This window comes from Sander vitreus, chromosome 23 (assembly GCF_031162955.1).
Source record: "Sander vitreus isolate 19-12246 chromosome 23, sanVit1, whole genome shotgun sequence".
Taxonomy (NCBI): Eukaryota; Metazoa; Chordata; class Actinopteri; order Perciformes; family Percidae; genus Sander; species Sander vitreus.
Window position 1 is genome coordinate 14,941,816 of NC_135877.1, and position 22,306 is coordinate 14,964,121.

The 22,306-nt window shown below is 42.8% G+C and overlaps 2 protein-coding genes across 2 annotated transcripts in view; one reads left to right on the forward strand and one right to left on the reverse strand.

Annotated features, from left to right (window-relative positions):
- snd1 (staphylococcal nuclease and tudor domain containing 1) overlaps positions 1–22,306 on the forward strand; it is a 179,365-nt gene that overhangs the window by 60,623 nt on the left and 96,436 nt on the right. The gene's annotated exons all lie outside the window — the stretch shown is intronic.
- lrrc4.1 (leucine rich repeat containing 4.1) lies at positions 17,419–22,206 on the reverse strand. The gene has a single exon (XM_078243132.1). It carries the CDS (start codon positions 20,461–20,463, stop codon positions 17,599–17,601), a length of 2,865 nt encoding a protein of 954 aa, XP_078099258.1. The 5' UTR covers positions 20,464–22,206; the 3' UTR covers positions 17,419–17,598.

Genomic DNA, 22,306 nt, shown 5'->3' on the forward strand with positions numbered 1-22,306 from the left:
TGGCAGCCACTTAACTACTTCCGGGTCATTTCACTCCGTTAGGAACCTTCCTAAGCAAAATTGAATATTTGACCGCAGTCCAGCTCTCCATTCTCTCCCTCCTCGCCTGCAATTTCTCCCTATCCCCCTCCATTCTCAATTTCTTTCTCTAAGCTGCCAGACAGCCATATCTTAATTTCTCCTGATGCAGACACGCATAATTAATGTGGCATCCAGTGAGGGGAGAGGCCCTGGTTTCTGTCTCCTCTATTTATAAACCACCACCACCCCTCATTCCTTCTCTCTGGTGGTTCGCTGCCATTTTTTAAAGATGTCTTTCACTTTCACTCACTCTTTTCAAAAATCCCTTTTGTGTTTATCTGCTCTGTCTAACTCTATCCCTCCCTTCCTTCTTCCTCTCTTTTACCGTCTGTCTGCCTATGTCTCTCTTCCTGCTCCCTCTGTGCTGTGTTAATCTCTGACAGACACTGCTCCCGTTCCCAGCGTGAAACTGAAACAGCAGCACAGATTTTTGAGGGAAAAAAAGAAAACACATTGGTAAACACCACTCCCCAGACATTTCTCTTTTCTTTATTGATGTCTTCCATTTAATTTCTCTCACCTCCTACCTTCCGTTGATAAAAACATTCATAAAGAGTCTCAGTCACTGAGGTTCTCTATTGATTTTGCTTTTGGGTGGCAACTTCAAACTCTGAGCCTAATTAGGAGGAAGGAGAACGAAAGAATTTTACTGCATTGACGTGTTTCTCTAGGATGAGTCAGCTACAGACGGGACATAATTAGTGGTTCAGTGTTGGTTAATGAAATACACAAGTCAGTGAAACAATATTTAAACTGTTCCCAGCGCCTCATTTAAATATTGTATGATAACGAGCGTCATTCCAAACGGAGAGGGCTGCGATGTAAAAAATGTGACGAGTGTGATGCTGGCATCAAAGTAAGTCAAGTTCAAAAGCTATTTAAGGCCTAAACAACAGACGGTGGATTGGATCCACTGTTTATATTTCCAGTTGTATAACTGATCACCAGGCTGGAGTGGAAACAAGAATAAGTAAAGAGGGTAAAGCAGAGATGGAGTGTTTGATTGAGCAGGCACGAGAGCAGGTTAAGTGGACAGTAATATGTGATTTACTGATCCACCTACGTATACCGTCAGTCCTGTTGACCTCCATTCAGTCTGGGTGGTCTCTCATCTACTGTACTGCCCTTACTGCCTACTCACTAACAATTACGCTACCTCACACAGAGAGATGCTCGTAAAGCTTACGATCTCATGGCATATAAGGACAAACATGCACATACATGAAGAGGCCCTTTTGTATAGGTACGTCAGGGTGCTTTTCAATACATTTGAATCTAATGTATTTCTATATTTAAACCCAAATTTCAGAAAATTATTAAAAATGATTTCCAATCATGCGTTTACAATTGAGTCATAAAAAGCACTTGTTTTAAGAAACTAAACTGTATAATATACCATTGCTATGGATTATCTTACATTTGACTGCACCTGAGAACAAAGTAATAAATTGGGTGTAGTAGTCGTTAGTTATTATCGTTCCAAGTCTTCCTGTCAACTGTCTATTTAGTAGGAAACTATATTTTCAAACGGTACAAGAGCAGCCATAGTTGTGTTACCAATTTTAAAGTCTGATACATAGTTTGTAGTGTATGTCATCCTTTGGACAACAATTTAGAAACACTTTATTCCACATCAAATTTCAGCTGCAGTTGACAAGAGTTAACATGGTAATAAAAATGATAATTTCAGTAATCGGGTGAAAAACCAAACAAAATCGAATTAGCATTTTAAGACACAGTCCTAACACACACACACACACACACACACACCCACCCACCCCCCCCTCCCTTTGGTGTCATTTCATGTAACGAATTATTGTTTCATTTAGTTTGGCCTCTATGTTTAGCAGATTTGTTTTAAATATCGCAGTCACACACACACACACACACACACGGAAACTTACCTCACCGTGCAAAGTGTCAGTTTTGGGTGTCATGTGGCCCCCGTGCCCATTTTACCCCACCTTGTGACGTGAACACTGCGTGCACCAGGCTGCCATAGGTGAGGGTTTGTACAGGCTGCCTTCAGACCTGCAGGAGGCTGGCTTGTGGAGCCTTGATGAGTCACTGGGCCAGCATCACAGATTCCCTGCTAATGCCTGCCTCTACAGATCTCAGAGCTCTCTGCTTTAATAATTGTTCTTGGTGAGCATTTTAATTAAATGCTAATGCATTCACCACCTTTTGTAATATCAAGAGGATTTAGCTTTTCCTTCTCCGTGTGGTAATTATTATAGTACCACTACCTCAAGTATAAATAGTCACAATGTGGCAGTTGGATTTGAATTGTTATCTAGTTGTCTGTTATTTTTTTCAATCTGCCTCCATGCACATCTGTGGTCAGTGCAACTCTGATCAATTCATTTAGCATTCTTCACACACGCACAGAGGCACACAGAATGCATCCTTCATGCATTTGAGCCTCTTTTATACGTCTTATTTTGCCTTTCTTGGCCGCAGGATAGCATCAGAGTTCTCCACAGCTTCCATGCTCTCACATTGATTTCCGATCACGCTTGAATTATTTTGGCATAAGGCCGATTATACAAGTACTGCTTTGACCATGTCTCTCTCTCTCTCTCTCTCTCTCTCTCTCTCTCTCTCTCTCTCTCTCTCCCCCCCTTCCCCTCGCCCCCTTTCCCTCTATCACACACTTGCCTGACATTCCGTCGTTCATATTGGCCTGTTTTATCGACATGCATTTGTGTGTTTTTGCTTTTTGCATCTATTTTTGACTTGTTTTTCTTTCTCATACTTTGTCATACACATGGAAAATGTGTGAGTGTATCTAGAGAGAAAGAGATAGAGGGGGAGGGAATATGAGTACACATAATGAATAATGCATGGTGTGGTTTCCTGGTCAGCGAGACAAACAGACGGTGGGGACGGTGAACTGCCCCTCGGGTCCTTTTTCCCACCACATACTGTAGTCAAACAAACCACGAGTGCAGAAGGCAGCCCCGTATCCATATTACTGCTGCTTTATAGCCACAGACAGGATCTGTCCCCATCCATTCATAACTGCAGCAGGCTGGACCAACCTGGACTACATCCATGCCAGAGATATTTAATATTTTTTACCATCATATCGTAGCTAATTCTTCTGATAGTGTTGCCAACAGTGACGTACAATTCAGTTTTTTTATATAAGTGATATGACCCAGATGGGGCTCTTAATTATTTCAGCATTACACTAAAATAAATCCTCATTGGCAGATTGTCAGTTATGTTGCCCAGTTGTCAATTAAAAAAAAAACACAAAAAAGCAGACATTCACAGATGTGCCCTAATCTGTGCATTTATCATTATTGATGTTGATAGAAACCTGAACGGAGCTCAGAGAAGGGGGACCTTGTTTTTTTTTTTTGATGTTTGTATTAAAAGTTGTACGCATTTTGCTTTATGGTCCATTTGACCATCTATTTGAGTCACAGTTGAGCAATAGTTGTGTTTCTGTGTGATGGAGGATTTCTCGCTCTGTGAAATAGAGTAGCAGCAAGATAACTGGCAAACCATGTTAGTTGTCAATTTAAATAGAGATTCAATTTATAATTTTAGGTTTGACCTTGAAACCCACATTGTGAGCCTGATGCCATTTGATTGTAGTTTCTATTGAGTACTGACCATAAATTCAGACGCTCACAATGACTTGTCTACATGACTGTTGACTAATTGGCGTCACGGATGAAGTTCAGCTTTTGCAGCAGTTTGCAAATAAACCACTGCTCACTTTGTGTATCAGTGTCACAGTTGGGCGTCTTTGTTCCTTGAAAAATTGTGAATTATAGCCTGAAGGTGAACAGAGCGGCCCACATAAATGCATTCACACCATCGCAGTGACTGAGAGATAGATGGGCCTGAATAGAGATGGAGAGATGAGAGGAAGGGAGAAACCTGCTCACTGCTTTATCGCCCCAACTGGTTTACCACGAGGACGTGCGTGCGTGCGTGCGTGCGTGCGTGCGTGCGTGCGTGCGTGCGTTGGAATTGCAACATCACTGTCCACCCTGATAAGCATACCCTGGAAACAGTGCAAAGACACAGGCACACACTGTGCTTGGGGACCAGCTGAATCCTCTTAGCCTTTTCCTCTACATGAAGGGCACTGCAGCACTCTTCCACATCAATGAGGGCAATAGTATAATGCTCTCATGCACTTGCACTGTACTGTCTCACAGTATATCACTCACTGTATTCATCGTATCTTTAATTCTCTTTCTTTCTGTGATTCCCCAACACACACACACACACACACACACACACACACACACACACACACACACACACACACACACTGGTCTACATTTTAATGCATTTAAGGAGAGAGAGAAAGAGAACGCATAATGCAGGTATAGGGCATCAGTGTGTGTGCACACATTCTTAGACAAACACATTTTTAAAAATGATTGTTGAACCTGAGGCCAGATGACTGACTTGTTCAGAAGTAATTGCAGCAGCAGGAAAGGGAGAAACGGCTTTTATTGTCTCTGCCACATCTTTGTTTCCCTTTTTTGTTTGACTTTCCCCCGTTATACTCTGGTCCTTCTCACTTAAGTAGAAAATAGCCAAAGTACATATTGAATTTTGGTCCGTCTGAGAATACTGCAGGCGGCCAGGCAGATAGCCAGTGGCTGTATCAATAGACGCGTCATTACCTGTCTCATTAGTTGGGTTCTTCTTTTGGCTTTTAATTTTTTCGCCTCCTCTACCAGTACCAGTATTGTTCTAACAAACAGTTTTTAACTTCACTTCATCAGTCTGCACAGTACGACTTGTGTTGGTCAGAAATGACAAAAGAAAGTTGAGACAAATAATATGTTGAATTAGGAGAGTTACTGTGGAATATCGACTACATTAATAAATGAGGACAGACTGGCACACTCGATAGCTCAATAGTTTCCTGACAGTCGGACCAATTTTCATCTTGCTCTGGCTTTTTATCACAAACAAGGAGGTTCTATAAATGCCACTGTTAGTTACTTAAAGGTCTACTTTAAATTCTAATGAATTTCTCTTTGGTTATTAAATATGAGATGGAAATGAAAGTGAGACTTTGGTTATTAAAGAAAAATTTCAAACGTCTCAACAGACGCGAGTGTTGGAAAATGCCTCAGCTTTAACAAGTGTCTTGTTAATCCTCTTTCGGTCAGCTGATTCTCCTTCATCTCTAGTTCTGCCCCAAGAGGCAACTTCATTTTTATTGTTTATCTCTTAATTTGTTATTATTGTTGTCTCGCCTCACCATTCTTCTAACGTGACTGGCATTTTATGTTCCTCACTAAATTAATGTTGGTATTTTTGCACGCGCACACACACACACACACACACACACACACACACACACACACACACACTTACTTCCCTTCCCCCATTTGTTGTTGTCGCCGTTGTCTTTCATTACCCCGACTTGCACCCCCTTTGTGATTTTGTGTACACGTTACTTTCACTAACCTCTTTTTAGCCTGCCTCTCTTTCAGCCTGACCCACAAGGAAAATACTCTAATATTTTTACACACCGTCGCATGAACACACATACCCAAATCCCCCTGCTGCGTCGCCTTCTGAGCAGCTGGCCGCTAGGTGTTTGTTATCTAAACATGAACACTGTTTGACACTGTAGCAAAAATGGCATGCGATTGGCTTCAGAGGCAACATTAACATTCATTAGCAGCAAATACATTCTGTCCTAATCTGAAAACATTTTTTGTACTTAAAAACATGCTTTAAATAAATGTGGTTTATTGACATTTGATGCTAGAATAATACCAGAATGTTCCCTATGTATTGTAGTCTGTCCTTCACTATATTCACTATATGTTAGTTGAATCTCTGATAAGCCCCCCTGAGGAAATGGGTCTAGGCCTCTATGCTTTATTGATGCTTAGATTGATCCTATTCTGTTGGTGACTGACACAACGGTGTAAAATATTGACAGCTTTGACAGACAAATGCATATCCATCTATCTTTGTGTCTCCACCATGCATACATCAAATACATAGTTATTTTAGATGTAAGTGGTATATTGATGTTGTTTAGATTGCTTTGCGGTCTGTGTCAAATGTAGCTCTACTTGTAGCTTCTTACACCCTGGGATCTATATGTAGTGCCTATGGAGAGGAATTATTTTCTCAGACATCACTAACATACATGCCAGAGGGTTGGCGTGCGTACGTGCGCGCACGTGCTCAGGGCAGATACCAGCCTTTCAGTTGTGCTAATGGTTCCCTTGACAACGCAGCAGTTGCCGCACGTTGAAGTTGTCTTGGCTGTAGGATTTAAAACACATGCCACAAAGACACGCACACACTGAAGTCAGCGGTTTCTGCACCTTTTCTCCTCCACTCCCTCTCTACTCTTTTTTTATGATTGCAGAATTTACATATGGTTCATACACACACACACACACACACACACACACCGTGCTGTTCACACAGACCATATTCACACAGACCATATTCACCTCTTCTATTCCCCACATCTTCTATGTGTGTGTGTCTCTCCGTGTTTCATGTCAGTCCTCTGTTACGTGCTCTCTTATTGAGTTGTCAATGTCAGGCTCCTGCTGTGTAGAGGGCACACCTCTCTAGACCTCCCAGCTCCTCTTGTCTTGTCCTTTTAATTTTTTCTCTCACCTTTTCCTCTGCATTCACAAGACACTCTTTTTTTTTTTTTTTTTTTATCTGTGTGTGCGTGTGTGTACCTTGCGTGAGCAGGAATATAGCCTCAAAGATGTGAATACATAAGCGGCAAATAAAGGCCAAAAAGAGGAGCGAGTTGAAGCGATAATCCTTCTGCAGCTTACCCCAGCATAATGTCCTCACGCATGTACTATTATCCCCATCTCAGCATCTCTTTCCATCTACCTCTTTGCTCATTCTATTTCTTTATATCCCTTACCAACAAGAGAGAGGCTATCTCAGCGGCTGTGTCAGCGATCTTTCTTTCCCCCCTCCCCCCCATCCCCTCTGTTTTCCCAGAGGAGAGTTGGGGGCATAAAGGGAAGAACAAGCCTGGCAAAATATTTTCAACGGGAATTGGGCTCTCAGCTTTGAATTCAAACAGATAAAGCTAATGGCAGAAGTGGGCGACAGGCAGAGAGCTGTGTGTATCTCTGCGCAAGCATAGCTTCAATTGAGGCCAGCTATAGAAATGTAGTTTCTTTAAACCCCTTTGCTGGCTGAATCTCTCTCTGAATGTGCAGGGGTGTATGCAGGGGAAGTTCCAAGAAAGCCTGGCCGGGGCACTGCAGTTTCTTAAAACGCTTTCGTCGCCAGCTGAATCTCTCTTCAAGTGAGTGTTCGCTGCTGTGTAAGTGTGTCGGAATGGTGCTCAATACTTCCCAGGCCTAACAGTACATTTCATTATCTTTGACATAACATAACATTTTAACACCTCTCCATTCTAACCAGGATAAAACATTTTTTTGTAGCATTCAACAACTACAAGTTCAGGTTTTCATAGCCTGTCCTCCCATTGCTGAAACTCATGGAAGCTGTAGTTTTCAGAAGCTGCGGTGTTGTTGGCACCATGGTCTCTGGTATTTCTATATTGCTGACATTTAGCACTAAAGTCTGACACACCCACAGACAGACAAATGCTTGCTTCCTCATACATTTCATATTGCTGTTCCGTAATGTTTCGTCTGCCACCCCATAGCAACTCGTTTTCCCACTTTTGGCTGAGAAGTAAACACACACACACACACACACACACACACACACACACACACACACACTTACTTATTATCTCCTGGAACAATACTAATAGATGCATGTACTGCTGTGAGCAAACAGTTTGTGCCTCTGCTGCCAACAGAGTGGGAGGGTGAATGCTTGCCAAGTCTTCTCTCCTCTCCTATCCTCTCCTCTCCTCTCCTCTTCTCCACCAGTCATTAAACTTGAGCCACCTTTCTTTGTCTCTCCTTTCTGTGTTTTCTTCTTTTCTTTGATGATTTCCCTCTGCTTACTCTCAATAGTCATCTCATGAGCTGCATACACATCCTCCTCTTCATAGTATTAAACTCCCACTAGAGTAGTAACTCTATAGGTTTTTTTTCACATCACTGTTGCATGATACCACCTACTTGTATTATTTCTCTCTCACTTGTGGCATTAATCCCTCATGTTTACACTCTTACTGTACATCCCCGACTATTGCTCACGACTTGGTTTGAAGTAATTTTACAGCACAACAACAACAAAACTGTAATTGATGGACAAACACAAGCCTACTTGCACATACACGTCTTTGATGCGTCTTGTCCCTCAATCCAGCTAATTAAACACAACCACAGTGTTAAGGGAAGAAGAGCAGTGTAACTAGCTATCTAATTATTGGCTCCCCCGTTGGGCAGGTACTCTTATATCAGCTAGGCCGACGAGGTCGCGCTCAGCTTGGGGCCACACAGCGCCTCTGATTCACCTCTTGTTTAAAAGTTCTTGGTTCTGAAATCCTTAACACTGCCCCTGAAAACAATTGTTTATAGAACGCGTTTGCTTTTCTAATAAGAATAAGTATGCAAAATGAATCTTCACTGATGCCCACACCACTACACATAGCTGTAGACATACTGGCACTTAACATATCGTGATAAAGGATTTGTCCTGACCCCTCATTGCTTTATTGTAATTTTATGTCAGTAAGTTTTTTTTTCTTTCCAATTTCTTTTCTTGCAGTGAAATAACTTAAGCCCTTCCTTAATGTGTACATCTGCAAGGTTTGAAAGTTCCAACATCCTCTTCATATTTATAATTTATTCCTCTGCCTCCAATTACTTAATGGGCCCTATTTTAACGATCTAAGTGCACGGCATGAAGCGCATGGCGCAGGTGCTTTTCAGAGCGTGTACAAATCCACTTTTGCTAGTTTAACGGCGTAAAAAAGGGTCTGTTGGCCAGGCGCATGGTTTAAAAGGGTTGTCTTAATTAATCATAGGTGTGTTTTGGGCGTAACATGCAATAAACCAATCAGAGTGTCATCTCCCATTCCCTTTAAAAGCCAGGCGTGTTTGTACTTTGGCACATTGCTGTTATGATGGCAGATTTACTAAGCAGGAAGGAGAGATTTTCAGGAGAAGAAACTGATCTGCTCGTGTGTGAAGTGAAAGTGCGCGAGCAGATCATATCATAATACTATTTCACTTATTATTTACACGTTATTGACTTTAGTCCAGGTTTTTGTTGGTTAATGGCGCGATCATTTTCCAGTGCCTCAAGATGGCAATACGCCAAGAATGCACCTGAACACACCTCCCTGTAAGACCAGCACACCCATGGGCGCACAGATGGGGACGATGTGGGAAGATAGGACCCTACATGTTAGGTTTTCCCAGTGTAGCTCTAGAGGATGTCGCACAGCTACAGTCTAAGTGTTGTCTGACATTGATAACCAGCTACTGGGTTAAAATGCTCTTTGCTGTCTGTTTTCTGGGATGGCATATGCTTTGGTCAGTTTTATAAGGAGGTGGCATAGTAAGACTGGCGCAGGTTTACCTGCAGTGACTCCTACACAAGCTCTTTCACATAGACGGCATGCAGTCACACATCTGTATTATCAAGTGATTTTACAGAGGGCTGACTCCCATCTAAAGACATGACCAAAAACCACTGGACATTGGACGATAATTCAACTGCGATTTGTTTTCGGAAACCAAATCCAAACAAATGCATATCCTACACCACACACAAATACACAAACGGACCACTTCACAGCACACACTCTTCTCTTACTGTTGAAGTCCAAATGTATTTGAAGTCAGAATTAAAGGGAACATCTTATTGTTTCACTGCTGTCTTAGATCTGCCAGTAAACCAGCATCCTTTTTCTATTAAGTAAGGACTGTATTTTAAACAAGCACTTTTGGAAGCACCATTAATTTAGGAGCCATTAAAACTTGTGGCTGGGATCAGCGGCTGGACCCCGCCGCCTCATGAAAACAGCTTGAGCTTATTTTTCCCTCTCTGTTTCGAGTATACTGGAGATCTACAGCTTACTCCACTTAGATTAAGTAAATCAACAAAGCCTGACTAATTTCCAAATGCCCCCTGCTAAAGAATAAAACCTCAAGTGGGGGAAAAAAAAACTTCACTACCTACAATGCAGTGAGGCTTTACTTGTCCACTGCAAACAGAGGTTGGCTATTGATTTGTTTGATCTTTAAAGATCACTGCTGACCCACATGCACACACATATTTAAACCCACACAGCAGTTTGCTGCAGCAGTTAAATAATTCTGCCACCGTATGAAAACTGTTTCAATCCATGGATGCTCCACGCAGCTCGTCAGAGCTTTCATCTTGAGTTGCTTTTCATGTGCTACTCTCCGCTCTGCAGTGCACTTTTTCTCAGGAAGTCTTTGACTTTAGCACACTGCTTGTCATCTTGAAGTCCACGTCAGTGTAAATTCATGATCCTACAGAACGAATACTGAGCTCTACGTAATGTGTCTGATAGGAGCTTCTTATCTATTGCAATAACCTTTTCAATTCTCCCCTTTCTTGTTCCCCATCCTTGCGCCCTCTCTCTATTTCTTCACTCTTCTTTTCTTGCCTACTTCTCTCTCTCTACGTGTCCTTTTTCCATCTAGCACTGCTGTCGTCCAACATACTAAATCAGGGTGTTATAGATAATGTGTCGCCCTCACTATCCGCCTCAGATAATTCTCTTACGCGTGTCTCTTTTTCACTGCCTCCTTTTTTTTAATTCTTTTTTTTTAATGTGTTGAGCAGGAGGCCATTTTGTCACCCCAATCCCACCCCTCCACACTCACTAAAATGTCTTCACCCAGATACACTCATTCTCATCTTAGAAAACATTAAATCCCAGAGCACTCTCTGTAACCCACAAACTGCTTTTTTCATGTAACATCAGTCTGCAGGTTTGTAAGAAAGCTTCTTTTTTCCTCGCTTCTTTGCTACGCACGCACGCACGCACGCACGCCTGAGAAAATAATTCTTCTCCATAGGCACTACACTTAGATCCCAGGATGTAAGAAGCTACAGTGGTGTAAGTAGAGCTACATTTGACACAGACCGCAAAGCAATCTAAACAACATCAATATACCACTTACATCTAAAATGATGTATTTGTACATGCAGCATAAAGGCAAATATTTTCTTTTCAGCACACTGTTAATGTGCCTTTTCTCGTCTTTCTCTTTTTTCAGAAGAACATACAGTATACAGACATCTCTGACTGTATGTCATGGTTTTTGATGGTCAGCACAGTTGCCTCTGTTAAAGCCTACTAATAAGCTGCCTCAAAGGTTTTATTAGACAGAAGCAGAATCAGGGAGCTTGTGCTTTAGTTAGAGTTGATAAGAAATAACATGTCAATACCCTGAATTGATGGACTGTGTTTATGTATGTTTGTGAGTGAGTGAATAAGGACTGATCCCAAGCACGGTATCCTTGGTGATGCGCCTGTGATCATGATTTCTCTCCAGGCTGTAAATCTCAACAAAAGCAGTGAAATTAATGGTCAATGGCTTCATTTGTTATGTGCTCTGTGTGTATGTGCATGCTTTTATGTGTGTGTGTCTTCATCTTTATTTGTGTTTGTGCACACACACAAACCTCAACAAACCCCTCCTCAAATATGTCTCAATCCCCAGTTTGCTGCTCTCAGTAGGCACGATTTACTACACACACACACACACACACACACACATATATATATACACACACACACACACACACACACCTTAGCCTCAACCACTGGATAGGATCATAAAAGTAAGGCTTTATCGTCGCTGGCTACTACCACCAACCAAAAGGGCAATAAACTGTCTCACAGGGAGTAACACACTTGATTGGTCCTCTACATGGCTACAATAGCGCACACAACCCACCTGCCATTCAGTCTCAGTTTTAGCAACACAATCTTTGTAAATCTGACCACAGTATAAATCCAATAAAATCTGTTGGCATGCACCTATTCAACACTACAGCCTCGACGGCACTGGGCTCATTGCCAACTGTATACTGTGATTAAAATGTTTCTTCTGCTTCGGTTGACCTCAGTTACAACAACTAATACCACCAGCTGGTCACTGAATATGGTTATTTACACCATTTTTCACTCAAGTCAGATGCACCAGCAAACATCAACTTGCCATCACTAGCTCCTCCAGTCCACCAACACCTTCCGCACCTTTACCTTCATGTATAGTGCACTGCATGTAAAATGTATTCTCAGTATAGAAAAGATTGTTGATTTAATAATTTAATTAGAAAAGACCATGTGATAAAGCCAAATATTAAAGGTTAAGTTGATTCATTAGTCCTCCTGACTCAATTTCTCTTTTGTCATGATGAGCACGGACTTGCTCTCTGCATAGATGATGTGCCGTCTCCACTCTTTGACTCTGCATCCCGTCCAGTCCCTATATTTGACATTAGGACCGAACAGCTCTGGCCCTGACTCATGTTGACTCACAAGGCAGCACGCTCCCAGGCCTGCTTAAAATAGCCTCCTGTCTGCTCCACTGGCTAGTGCTCATACAAAAATCCTCGCACATGCACTGTGTTGAACACACTTACCATTAACTAGGGTTGCAGATTTTAGGCAGGTTCTCTAATCGAATCGTTGGCGACAGTATTGTCAATAATCAATAAAAGCTTTTAAAATACAAATGCATGAAAACACAATTAGAGCAATTGGCATGGTTTTTTTTGCCACATATATATTTAGCAAAAAATGAAATATAGTTCTAATATTAAACATAATTATGCAGGCTTTTCTGAAAAACATGAATCACATGGAACTCAATATGCAAGGCACTTCTTCCTATCAATGGAATGGGAAGTCCTTGCTGTTCCAGTATGTAGAAGACCAGTTGAGCTGATCCCTCATCACAGGCTCTAATCAAAGATGGTGTAGCAATACTAAGTGTTCAGAAATTCAGCATTATTATCTATAATCTGTTAATTTAGTCTTGATGAAATTGTTAATAGAAATTGATTGAAACATTCTTGTTGCTCTACTGTCATGACTGAGTGAGGTGCTTTAGTTGATAAATAGCTGATACAATTGATATTATAATGCCTATGGGTCATTTTAATGGAATAACACTTTATTACAGCCATCTTCTGCATAGTAATCATCTAGTGCCAAATAATTTACAATGAGAAAAAAATCTAATTAAGAGATTGCATCAAAATAATTGGGTTTCAAAATGTCCTACAAACTCTTAAGTTGAGAATGAGCTCCTTCCTTGAATTAAAGTGAAAGTATGTTTGTTTGTTTTTGCTACTGGCTTAAGGGCTTTGACCTGTTAAATTCAGGTTTGTCTTGATCACACTGAAAACACAAACTCCTGGTTGCACTCTGGCAGTCATCGTCCCTACAGTTCCATTTGCGCTGATCTCTTGATCCTCCCATCCTCTCTGCCGTCCTATTCACCGGTCTCCTTTCCTCAAGTACCCCCAGCTGTCAAGTCCCCACCCCACCCCACCACATCCATCCCTTGTGGTGCATTCCAGGCCATTCACCAATCATGCTGGAGCCATAATGGCCAGGCTATATATCCCCCATTCCATCTGTAGCTGGCACTCTTGCATCACATTTGCTCTGCTTAGTCCTTTCCCAAGCGCCTTTGCTCTCTCCTTATCTATTCTCGCTGCTTTGCTTTCCCCTTTTGGTAGGTCCAACTCTTTTTCTCTCACTGTTATTTATTTTTCATCAAATGTTACTTTGTATTTCTTTTGCGTGTTTTCTGTTTTTTGCTTCTTTCTTATCCCTCCCTACTTATCTTTTCATTGTGGCCAAATTCTCCCTTAATTCCCTTCCCCTCCTTCACCTCTCACTTCTCGTTCTCTTGTCTATTTCTGTGTCTCCCAGCAACACTATGTACCATCTGCCACGTTATCCAGCCCTGTAATATTTCTCTGTGTATATCTTGTTTTGCCCTTGCTGTCTGCTCTTTGCTTCTTAGAGCTGCTCCCTTTACCAACCCCGTTTTCTGTTCTGGCTAAATTTCTTACTTTTGCTTGCTCCCTAATAACTTCTTTCTAAAAATCTGTCATGCTTTCCTTCCCACTTAAATTTTATTTTCTAAATCTCAATTCCTGTACCCCTTTTATATTCTTTCTCCCATTCTTTTCCTTTCCTTCTCTACCCAGGCTCTGTGTGCTGTGGCTAAATAGGTGCATCTAGCCTTGCTTCCTCTTTCAAATGGCTTCATGATTGCTAATGAAGCACACAGACAGGAAAAAAAAAAAGAAAATGACGAGGAGGATGAAGGGATGGAGGGACGAAGTGTTTCCCATGGAGACGGGCCCTTCAGTGGCTGCCTATCTGATTGGCTGGTTGATGACCCTGTAGCCATGTTGACTGATTAGTATGATAGAGCCTTTTATAGCACAGCGCAGCTTAATATGTGGCCACATAGCACAACATACTTCAGTATTGAACAGTATGGTGTAGCATAAGAACCGTCCTGCTATACCATACTATACCATACTGTGGCATACAAAGTGCAATACAGTATGTCCAAGCTTACAATAAAATGCCATAACACAGCTTAATGCTTAATACAGAGCTTACATCTGTTCATACAACTGCTCACAATCCATCTAACCCATTTACAGTATCCATTTAGATACAACATACTTGTTTGAACATTACTTCCACATGCTTCACATTAGAGACAATTGGAAAACTGCTTTCTGGCTTTGCATTGCTATGGTATAAAAACAATTGTAAGTAAACAACAGGAGTGGGAGACGAAGGCATGCTGTCTGAGATGTGAGTCAGCGTATTGACAAATGGTCAGTAAATTATAAAATGGCTGTGTTTGTTTTTGTTGGCACTTTGCCTTTATTGGAAAGGTGATGGTAGAGAGGCAAACAGAAAAGGTGGGAGAGATAGGGGTATGACATGCCACAAAGATCCGCAGCCGGATTCGATCGGACGTTGCAGTTACATTATGTTGTATAGGCTTCTACCATTCAGCTACTGGGGCACACCTTAATGGTCATGTTAAATGTTTTTCTTAATATGTCTCTCTGGCCCTCCCTGTCTTTACATGCTAGATGTCCTTGGTCCCTATCATCACACACCAGTGTAATGTCTCTTTATATGTTTTTCAGGAAGATTCAATGCTTTCCTTGTTATACAATTTTGTTGTTTTTCTCTGTGATATATATATTTCTGCTGCACTGCACAACTTTGCCATCCATATTTACTCCAAAGTAGTCTCTACTCATTGGGATCGTCATATCCATCCCAGCCTGATAATGTAGCAGAATGTTAGAGGACAATTAAATTATACATTTACAACAAAAGCTGTCTTACTCTACAACATGTGATGTGTATCCAAACACCATATATCCTATAAAACAACTAAATGTAAAAAAGATAAAATAAACCCTTGTACAATATGATCACTCACCCTTTTCAGCCAGTCTCTTTAACCTCCATCTCTTACTCTATCTATCTCACACCCTCTTTCTGTCACTTACTAATTTCTCAGAGCTGGACTGTCACCCTAAAAAACACACATCACTCTCCTCGTCTGACAGCTTTGACCACAGGTTAAGCACATCACAAGCTCTCAGCTAACTGCTACACTATTTTTGTGATGCGCCATGTCAACCTCTCTCTCATTTCTATTCAAACATCCCTTTTTTTGTTCCTCTATCTCAAACGTTGAAACTCTACAGTGTTGGAGAGGCAAACCCTGATATTTTTCTTGTGGCCCTTGCAGGTACTCTACCTAGGTCTCCATTTGCCACACTTCTTACTGGTTATGCAAACAGGTGTCGTCAACTAAACTACTAGGCCAAAGCTTTGCTTGCCAGCACAGACCTATGACTGTGGATCTGATAATGTCACGCATCTCTAGAGGCTAGTTATTGTGTATTTTTGATTCATGTTAGTTTACTTTAAAATTGCACAGCTTTATAAGGGTTAATGAGAAGTTGGATCTGTGTTGGATATGATGATTATAGTGCTTGAAACACTGTCCTCAGTTTTGTCATTGAGTAAGAGTTACAGTGGAAAGAACGGCAACAGCACTGCTTGGTCTTCAATTCCACACACCATGGTTTCCAAAAACAAACTGGCTTACCTGGCTAATACATGCACACTAACCACTATGTATGTTATCTTTCTTTGTTAGTTAACTTCGGGGCTATATTATGATTTGAGAGGGGTGATATTGTTGAAGATGAAAAATGAGCAGTTAACAGTGAGACCCAAATGCATTTGTCACCATAAAAAGCCCCCATACTGATTGATGAAGGCACAACAGCTGGCAATGCAATGAAAAGTGAAATGAGGATCTATATTTTTGGCAAAGTGCAAGACACCCAAACAGTATTTCACCTTCATTTGTCACCCTTTTCACTAATTAGATACATCATTTATAATTCCAGTTTGTAATGTAGAAAATGGTAGGTAACACAATATGTTTGAATTGTTGAGACACATTATGTAATGAGCATTTAAATTAACATTAGATGTTTTGATAGCACTGCTATGCTTGTCTGTGGACACAACATTGCTTCATCTTGTGACTTCTTAAAGCATTTGTAGAACTTAAATTAAATACAGACTTTTGATCAGCCACACCTTGATGAAGCACCGTGACACTCAATGGTCGTGTAAAATAGAAACTGAACAAACTCCTTTGTTACATGTAAATAATATAATAGGTGTTGAGAGATTAAAAAAGAAGAAAAAATACATCCACTTCTGCACCATGATTCATTCTGCCTGAGTCATTCAGCACATGTAGGGTTAAAGTATAGCTGCAGCGTCTTACTGCAGTGTCTAAAGCATTAGGCTGATCGTAACAGTACACACCAGGAGAAGAAGTGAAGGGGGAAAAAACATCTCTCTCTAGTACTTTCTTTTTTTCTTCCAAAAATCCTTTTTATTGCATTTATAACATTTGGCACAGTACAAATTCTTGGTGCTTTTACAAGATAAACCTGTAAAGATCGACAGTGACCTTTTTTCGGTTTTTGTTAAAGAAAGTCTTCTCAGTATAAATATTTTTTTTCTTATCACTGCATTCTCTGTAGCATGGTGTAAAAATCACACAGAATGCCCCCTTTTTATAACAAGACTACCCTCATTTGTCAAAGTCAAGACAGCATCTTAAACAACTCATTGTTTTAAATAGAAGTTACAAGTTAGAAAATAGTTTTAATTTCTTTTTAATATATGTTTCTCTATCACCAGCCCATGGTTGTTTCAATTTGTGTGTGTGTGTATATATGTATGTGTGTGTGTGTGTGTGTGTGTGTGTATATATATATATATATATATATATATATATATATATATATATATATATATATATATATATATATATATATAAGCATGTACAACAATAAATCATCAGTCTTTTTAAGTTTGCACTCTGTACAAAAAAGTAGTTCCTGTCCTTTTTTCGTTGTGCATTCTATTGCATGATTTTATGAGGAAATGACGAAAGGGGGGCAAGGGACAGTGGTGGGTGGGAACTAGGAACCTAGGGAAAGGAGTGGGAGCCTTTTGAGGGTGGCTTTTTAAATCTGAGTCTCCTGCACCTTCTCCTTGGTGTGAGTTTTTATGACGAAGGGCTCAGCCATTGCTGTAATGGTGCTGGGCATGGTTCGAGGCAAGGAGTTCCCAACATTGTTTTCTGTCCATTTAGCCCCATGGCCAGTTGGTTTATAGGTGTTATATTTGGGCTTTAGAGTGCTGTAGTCCACTTTTTGGGGGCTGTATTCCATTTTGTGTGGACTATAATCAAGTTTAGGTCTCTGAGTGTGTGGACTAAAGTCAGACTTGAAGGCGCTGTAATCCGCTTTCTGGGGGCTGAAGTCAGTGTTAAAGGCGCTGTAATCTGTTGCAGTCTTATGGGAAGAGTAAAGGTCCTTGGGTTTGTAGGTACTGTCAGTTTTAGATCTCTGGGCACTGTAGTCTGTTTTGGGTTTAGGCTGAGTGCTATAGTCAGGCTTAAATGGGATGTAATCAGGTTTAGGTCTTGGGTGAGTGCCAAAGTCTGGCTTGAATGGACTGTATTCAGCCTTCGGTTTATGCTGTGTGTTGTAGTCCGATCTTAATGGGCTGTAGTCATGTTTAGGTTTTGGTTGGGTGCTGTAATCTCGTTTGAATGGGCTGAGGTCAGTTTTCTGCCTAGGATGAGTGCCATAATCTGGTTTGAACGGGCTGTAGTCTGTTTTAGTTTTTGGGTGAGTGCCAAAGTCTGGTTTGAATGGGCTGTATTCTGCTTTAGGTTTGTGAGTGCTGTAGTCCTGCCTAAATTGGCTGTAGTCAGGCTTTGGTCTATGAAGGCTAAAATCTGGTGTAGATTTGTGAGTGCTGTAATCTGGGATGAATTTGTGGCTACTGAAGTCCATATTTGGCTTGTATGTGGTATACTCAGCCTTCGGCTTGTGAAGGGTAAAATCAGGCTGGGGTTTGTATTCGGCCTTGGGTTTGTGAAAGCTATAGTCAGTCTTGTGGCTGATAAAGTCCAGTTTGTGTATGCTGTTATGGTCCCGGATTTCAGGCAATGAGAGAGCCGTCTCTTGAGCTGCAGACGCTGGTGGAGGAAGGTCCTCCTCATCCACCTGGATAATCTCCACAGTGCGGGCAGCTGCCACTGTGCTCCTTTGCTGGTGGCGCTTTCTCAGTTTGTAGAAGGCTATGAGCATGACAGCAGCCAGCAGTGTCACCGCTACAAAGCAACCTATTATGATCTTAGTGGTCTTCATCACTTCATCCAGGCTAGGGCCAGACTTGCCTGGCTTGCTAGTGACAACTGGCACCACAGATGTCTTAGCTGCTCCTGATGGGCTGTCAGTGCTTTGCAGCAGCACAGTTGGTGTGGAGATGAAGACTGGTTGAAAGACGGAAGGAGAGGCAGTTGTAGTTGTTGTCCCTAGGCCTACGCCTCCTCCAGCTACCCCAGCCCCTGCTGCAGCAGCTGTGGTGGTGGTGGTTTTAGGTTTGGGCATCTCAGTGGTTGTCCCCAAGACCTCCACAGTCACTGTAGTGAAGTAACTCAAATTGGATGTATTAAGCTCAGCTGCACTCACATTAAGGTAGGCTGAGGCATTGGAGTTCCCAGCTGCATTAGACACCATGCAGGTATAAGTGCCTGTGTCTACCGCCAGGACATTTGAGAAATTAAGGGTACCATCATTGAGTACTGATATTCTCGGGTGACCAGAGGCATGTGTCAGGATAGTCCCATTGGGTAGGAGCCAGCGCACTGAAGACATTGGGGCTGTGCGGCAACGAAGCTCAGCCACTCGCCCTGCTGAGATGTTTAAGTCCCTTGGTGCATCAGCAATGAATGGTGCAGAACACTGGACTGCAGCGCCCTCACCTCGGTCCACCTCAACCAGCTGTCGACCTCTCATGCTGGCAGGTGAGTGACAGCGTCCACAGCAAGTTGAGTTAGTAGGGATGTACTCCCTTAGCCAGCGTGCTAACCATACAGCCTCACAGCCACAGTTCCAAGGGTTATGGTGGAGATGGAGCTCCACCAGGTACCTGAGCGGGGAAAATAGATCATGTGGCACACCGCTCAGATTATTATGGGCAAGATTAAGCTCCACCAATGAAGATAGGTCATCAAAACCATTGCGTTCTATCACTGAGATTTGTGAGTTCATTACCCAGAGCTTTTTCAGTGAGCGCAGGCCTTTGAAGGATCCTGGCTTTATCTCTGGGAAGTGATTTTCAGAGATCTCCAGCTCTTCCAGGCCCTTGAGAGGACTCAGGTTTGGCATTTCACCTCTTATGTTGCACATGCCCAGATTGAGGTACTTGAGGTTTTGTAGGCCCTCAAAAGCTCCCTCTGAGATGTACTCCAGTTTCCGTAATTCTCCCAGGTCCAATCGCATGAGGGAGGGCACCCGGTTGAAGGCGTAGGAGGGTATACTTTCAATGGGGTTGTTCCTCAGCCACAGTTCTCGTAGTTTAGACAGGTACTCAAAGGCCCCACTGGGCACCACCGTCAACCGGTTGTCAAACAGCTCCAGTGTGTTGAGGCTGGTAAGTCCATTAAACGCGCCCACCTCAATCTGCCGTATGGCATTTCGCCCAAGCTGGAGCACCTCAAGGTGGTGCAGGTGGCGGAAGGAGTCAGCCTGCACCGCCTCAATGGCGTTTTCCATTAGATTGAGGTGTCGCGTGTTGGTTGGAATGCCGGGGGGCACACGGGTGAGGCCACGTCGGGTGCACACCACCTTCCCCTGCTGATTACTGCAAGAACACTGCGGTGGACAGCCCTGGGGTCCCTGAGACACTGCCGCCCCCGCCAAGGCCAGGGAGGCGCTGCTCCACGCTCGCGCCATCAGGAAGACTACACAGAGCAGGGCGGCTTTCCTGGCACGATGCACAGCTACCCGCCCCAGGAGACTCATGATGTGGCACATTCATAATTCAGCATCATCTGGGGGGGGAGGATGGGGTTGTTTGGGGGCTTTGGGGATCAGGGAAAGTAGTTGGTTGGCTGGTAGTAGTGTTAAGGGGACCAGAGCAAATAAGTCAAGGAAACTGAAGAGGACAAGGGGAAAATGTTGGTTTTGGGTGCTTGCTAAGGGGCAAGAGGACTTGACCTATCCTCAATTAAGCAATGCTTTTATTCCCATGAGCTGTGCTCAGGGGCAGAAGGAGAAGGGAGGGTCGAGAGGGCTGGCTTTTCTGAAACGTGTGTATGAGAAGGACATGATGATAAATAAAGCAACCAAAAACCGTATTACAAGACAGAAGGTAGGGTTACAAATTGATGCAAAGAGGGGTTGAAACTAGACACCTACCTCAAGTTATTATTACAGGTCCTTGAACTGAGATATATAGCTTCCCTCCTGTTTGCAATCAGAAAAAGCTGTAGTATTCACATCAGATGTATGTATATCCCAAGAGCAGCAAAGAAAGCCTTTTTATATTTGCTCTGTCAAAACTTGTATCAATGCCAAAGAACTAAACCAAGATGAGTCCTTTTGTAAATCCACACATCCAAAGAGAAAGGTTCGAAGGCCCTTATGTGAGTGTTTTTCCCCCCCTTTCCTTGTTGATTAGAAAGAAAGAAGAAAAAAGAAGATTGCAGATAGGAATCCAGTCAGGCTCCCAAAGCAGCAGTGCGCTCTTGCTCGCTTCTTGCTGTCGGCTCCTCTTCTCTTGCTTGTCCTTGGAATCCGACAGTTGATCCCCCTGCTAGACACCTTACCCAGGTCTCCATAGCACAGACGACCACACAAACACGCACAATTTGTTTGTGCACCAAAAGCCAAGGCAGAAAGGGCAAAAAGAGGGAGGTAGTTGGGGGTGGGATTGAAGAAGGTTGAATGAAAATTCCACAGTCCTCTCCAATGTTCTTTGCCTTTTGTTTGCGATGGTTAGGAAGAAAGGTTGACAAGCCAGGGGGAAAAAACAGACCCCCTCCTCTCTGTATTCCTCTGTTCACTTTTTAGTGGTCAATCAGTTGGTCGGTTGGTCAGTCTGACAGCCCTTCTCGCTCTCTTCCCCTTGCTCCACCTCTCAATGTGGCGTCGTGTCCACTTGATTTTCCTTTTTTTCCTTTTTTTTTTTTTTTTTTTCTCCAGGAGTGCTCGGAAGGGGTTGAAAAGACTAGGCGACACACGGTGCCTTCATTAGCTTTTTCCTCTTCTTAACTAGCCACACACTCCAGCCTCGGCAGCCGTGGTGGCGACAGCAGCAATTGCAAACGCACACACCATCCCTGCGAAGCACACAGCAGCAGTAGTGAGCACACACAGCAGCAGCTGCAGCCTGCCTCCCTTGCACTTCCCAATAATCCGTCAATTTCTTCAGAGGGGGAGTGGGGTGGGGGATGGAAGGGGGTGCTGGGAGGAGTGGGGGTGTTGTAGCTGGGTTGATCGAGGTGGGTTAGAGGGAGGAGGGGTGGTGCGCAGTTTCTCCTTCCTCTCTTCGACTTTTTTCTTTTTTTCCAGTTCTTTTTCCTCCTCTCCTCGTGGTGATCAGCACCCCCTCGCTAATGCAGCGTCCGACTAGGGAGAGAAGCAAGACAGGGAAGGCAAGCGCTGGGTGAGCGCACGGCTTACAGGCGTGACGTTAAGAGTAGCGTCGATGTGGAAAGGAATCCGTTGTAGCAGCAAAAGAGTGTGCGCGCCGGCTTGGATATCTCTCGCGCTCTCTCTCACTCTCTCTCTCTCGCTCCCTGCCTCCCTCCTGCTCTCTCTGCAGTGTCCTGAGGTAGTTGGGTGAGCTCAAAGCACTCAGACCTTTTTAGAGATC

What these genes read in the sequence shown, in the direction of transcription:
- lrrc4.1 (XM_078243132.1), bottom strand. Translation starts at nt 20,463, where the DNA reads ATGTGCCACATCATGAGTCTCCTGGGGCGGGTAGCTGTGCATCGTGCC.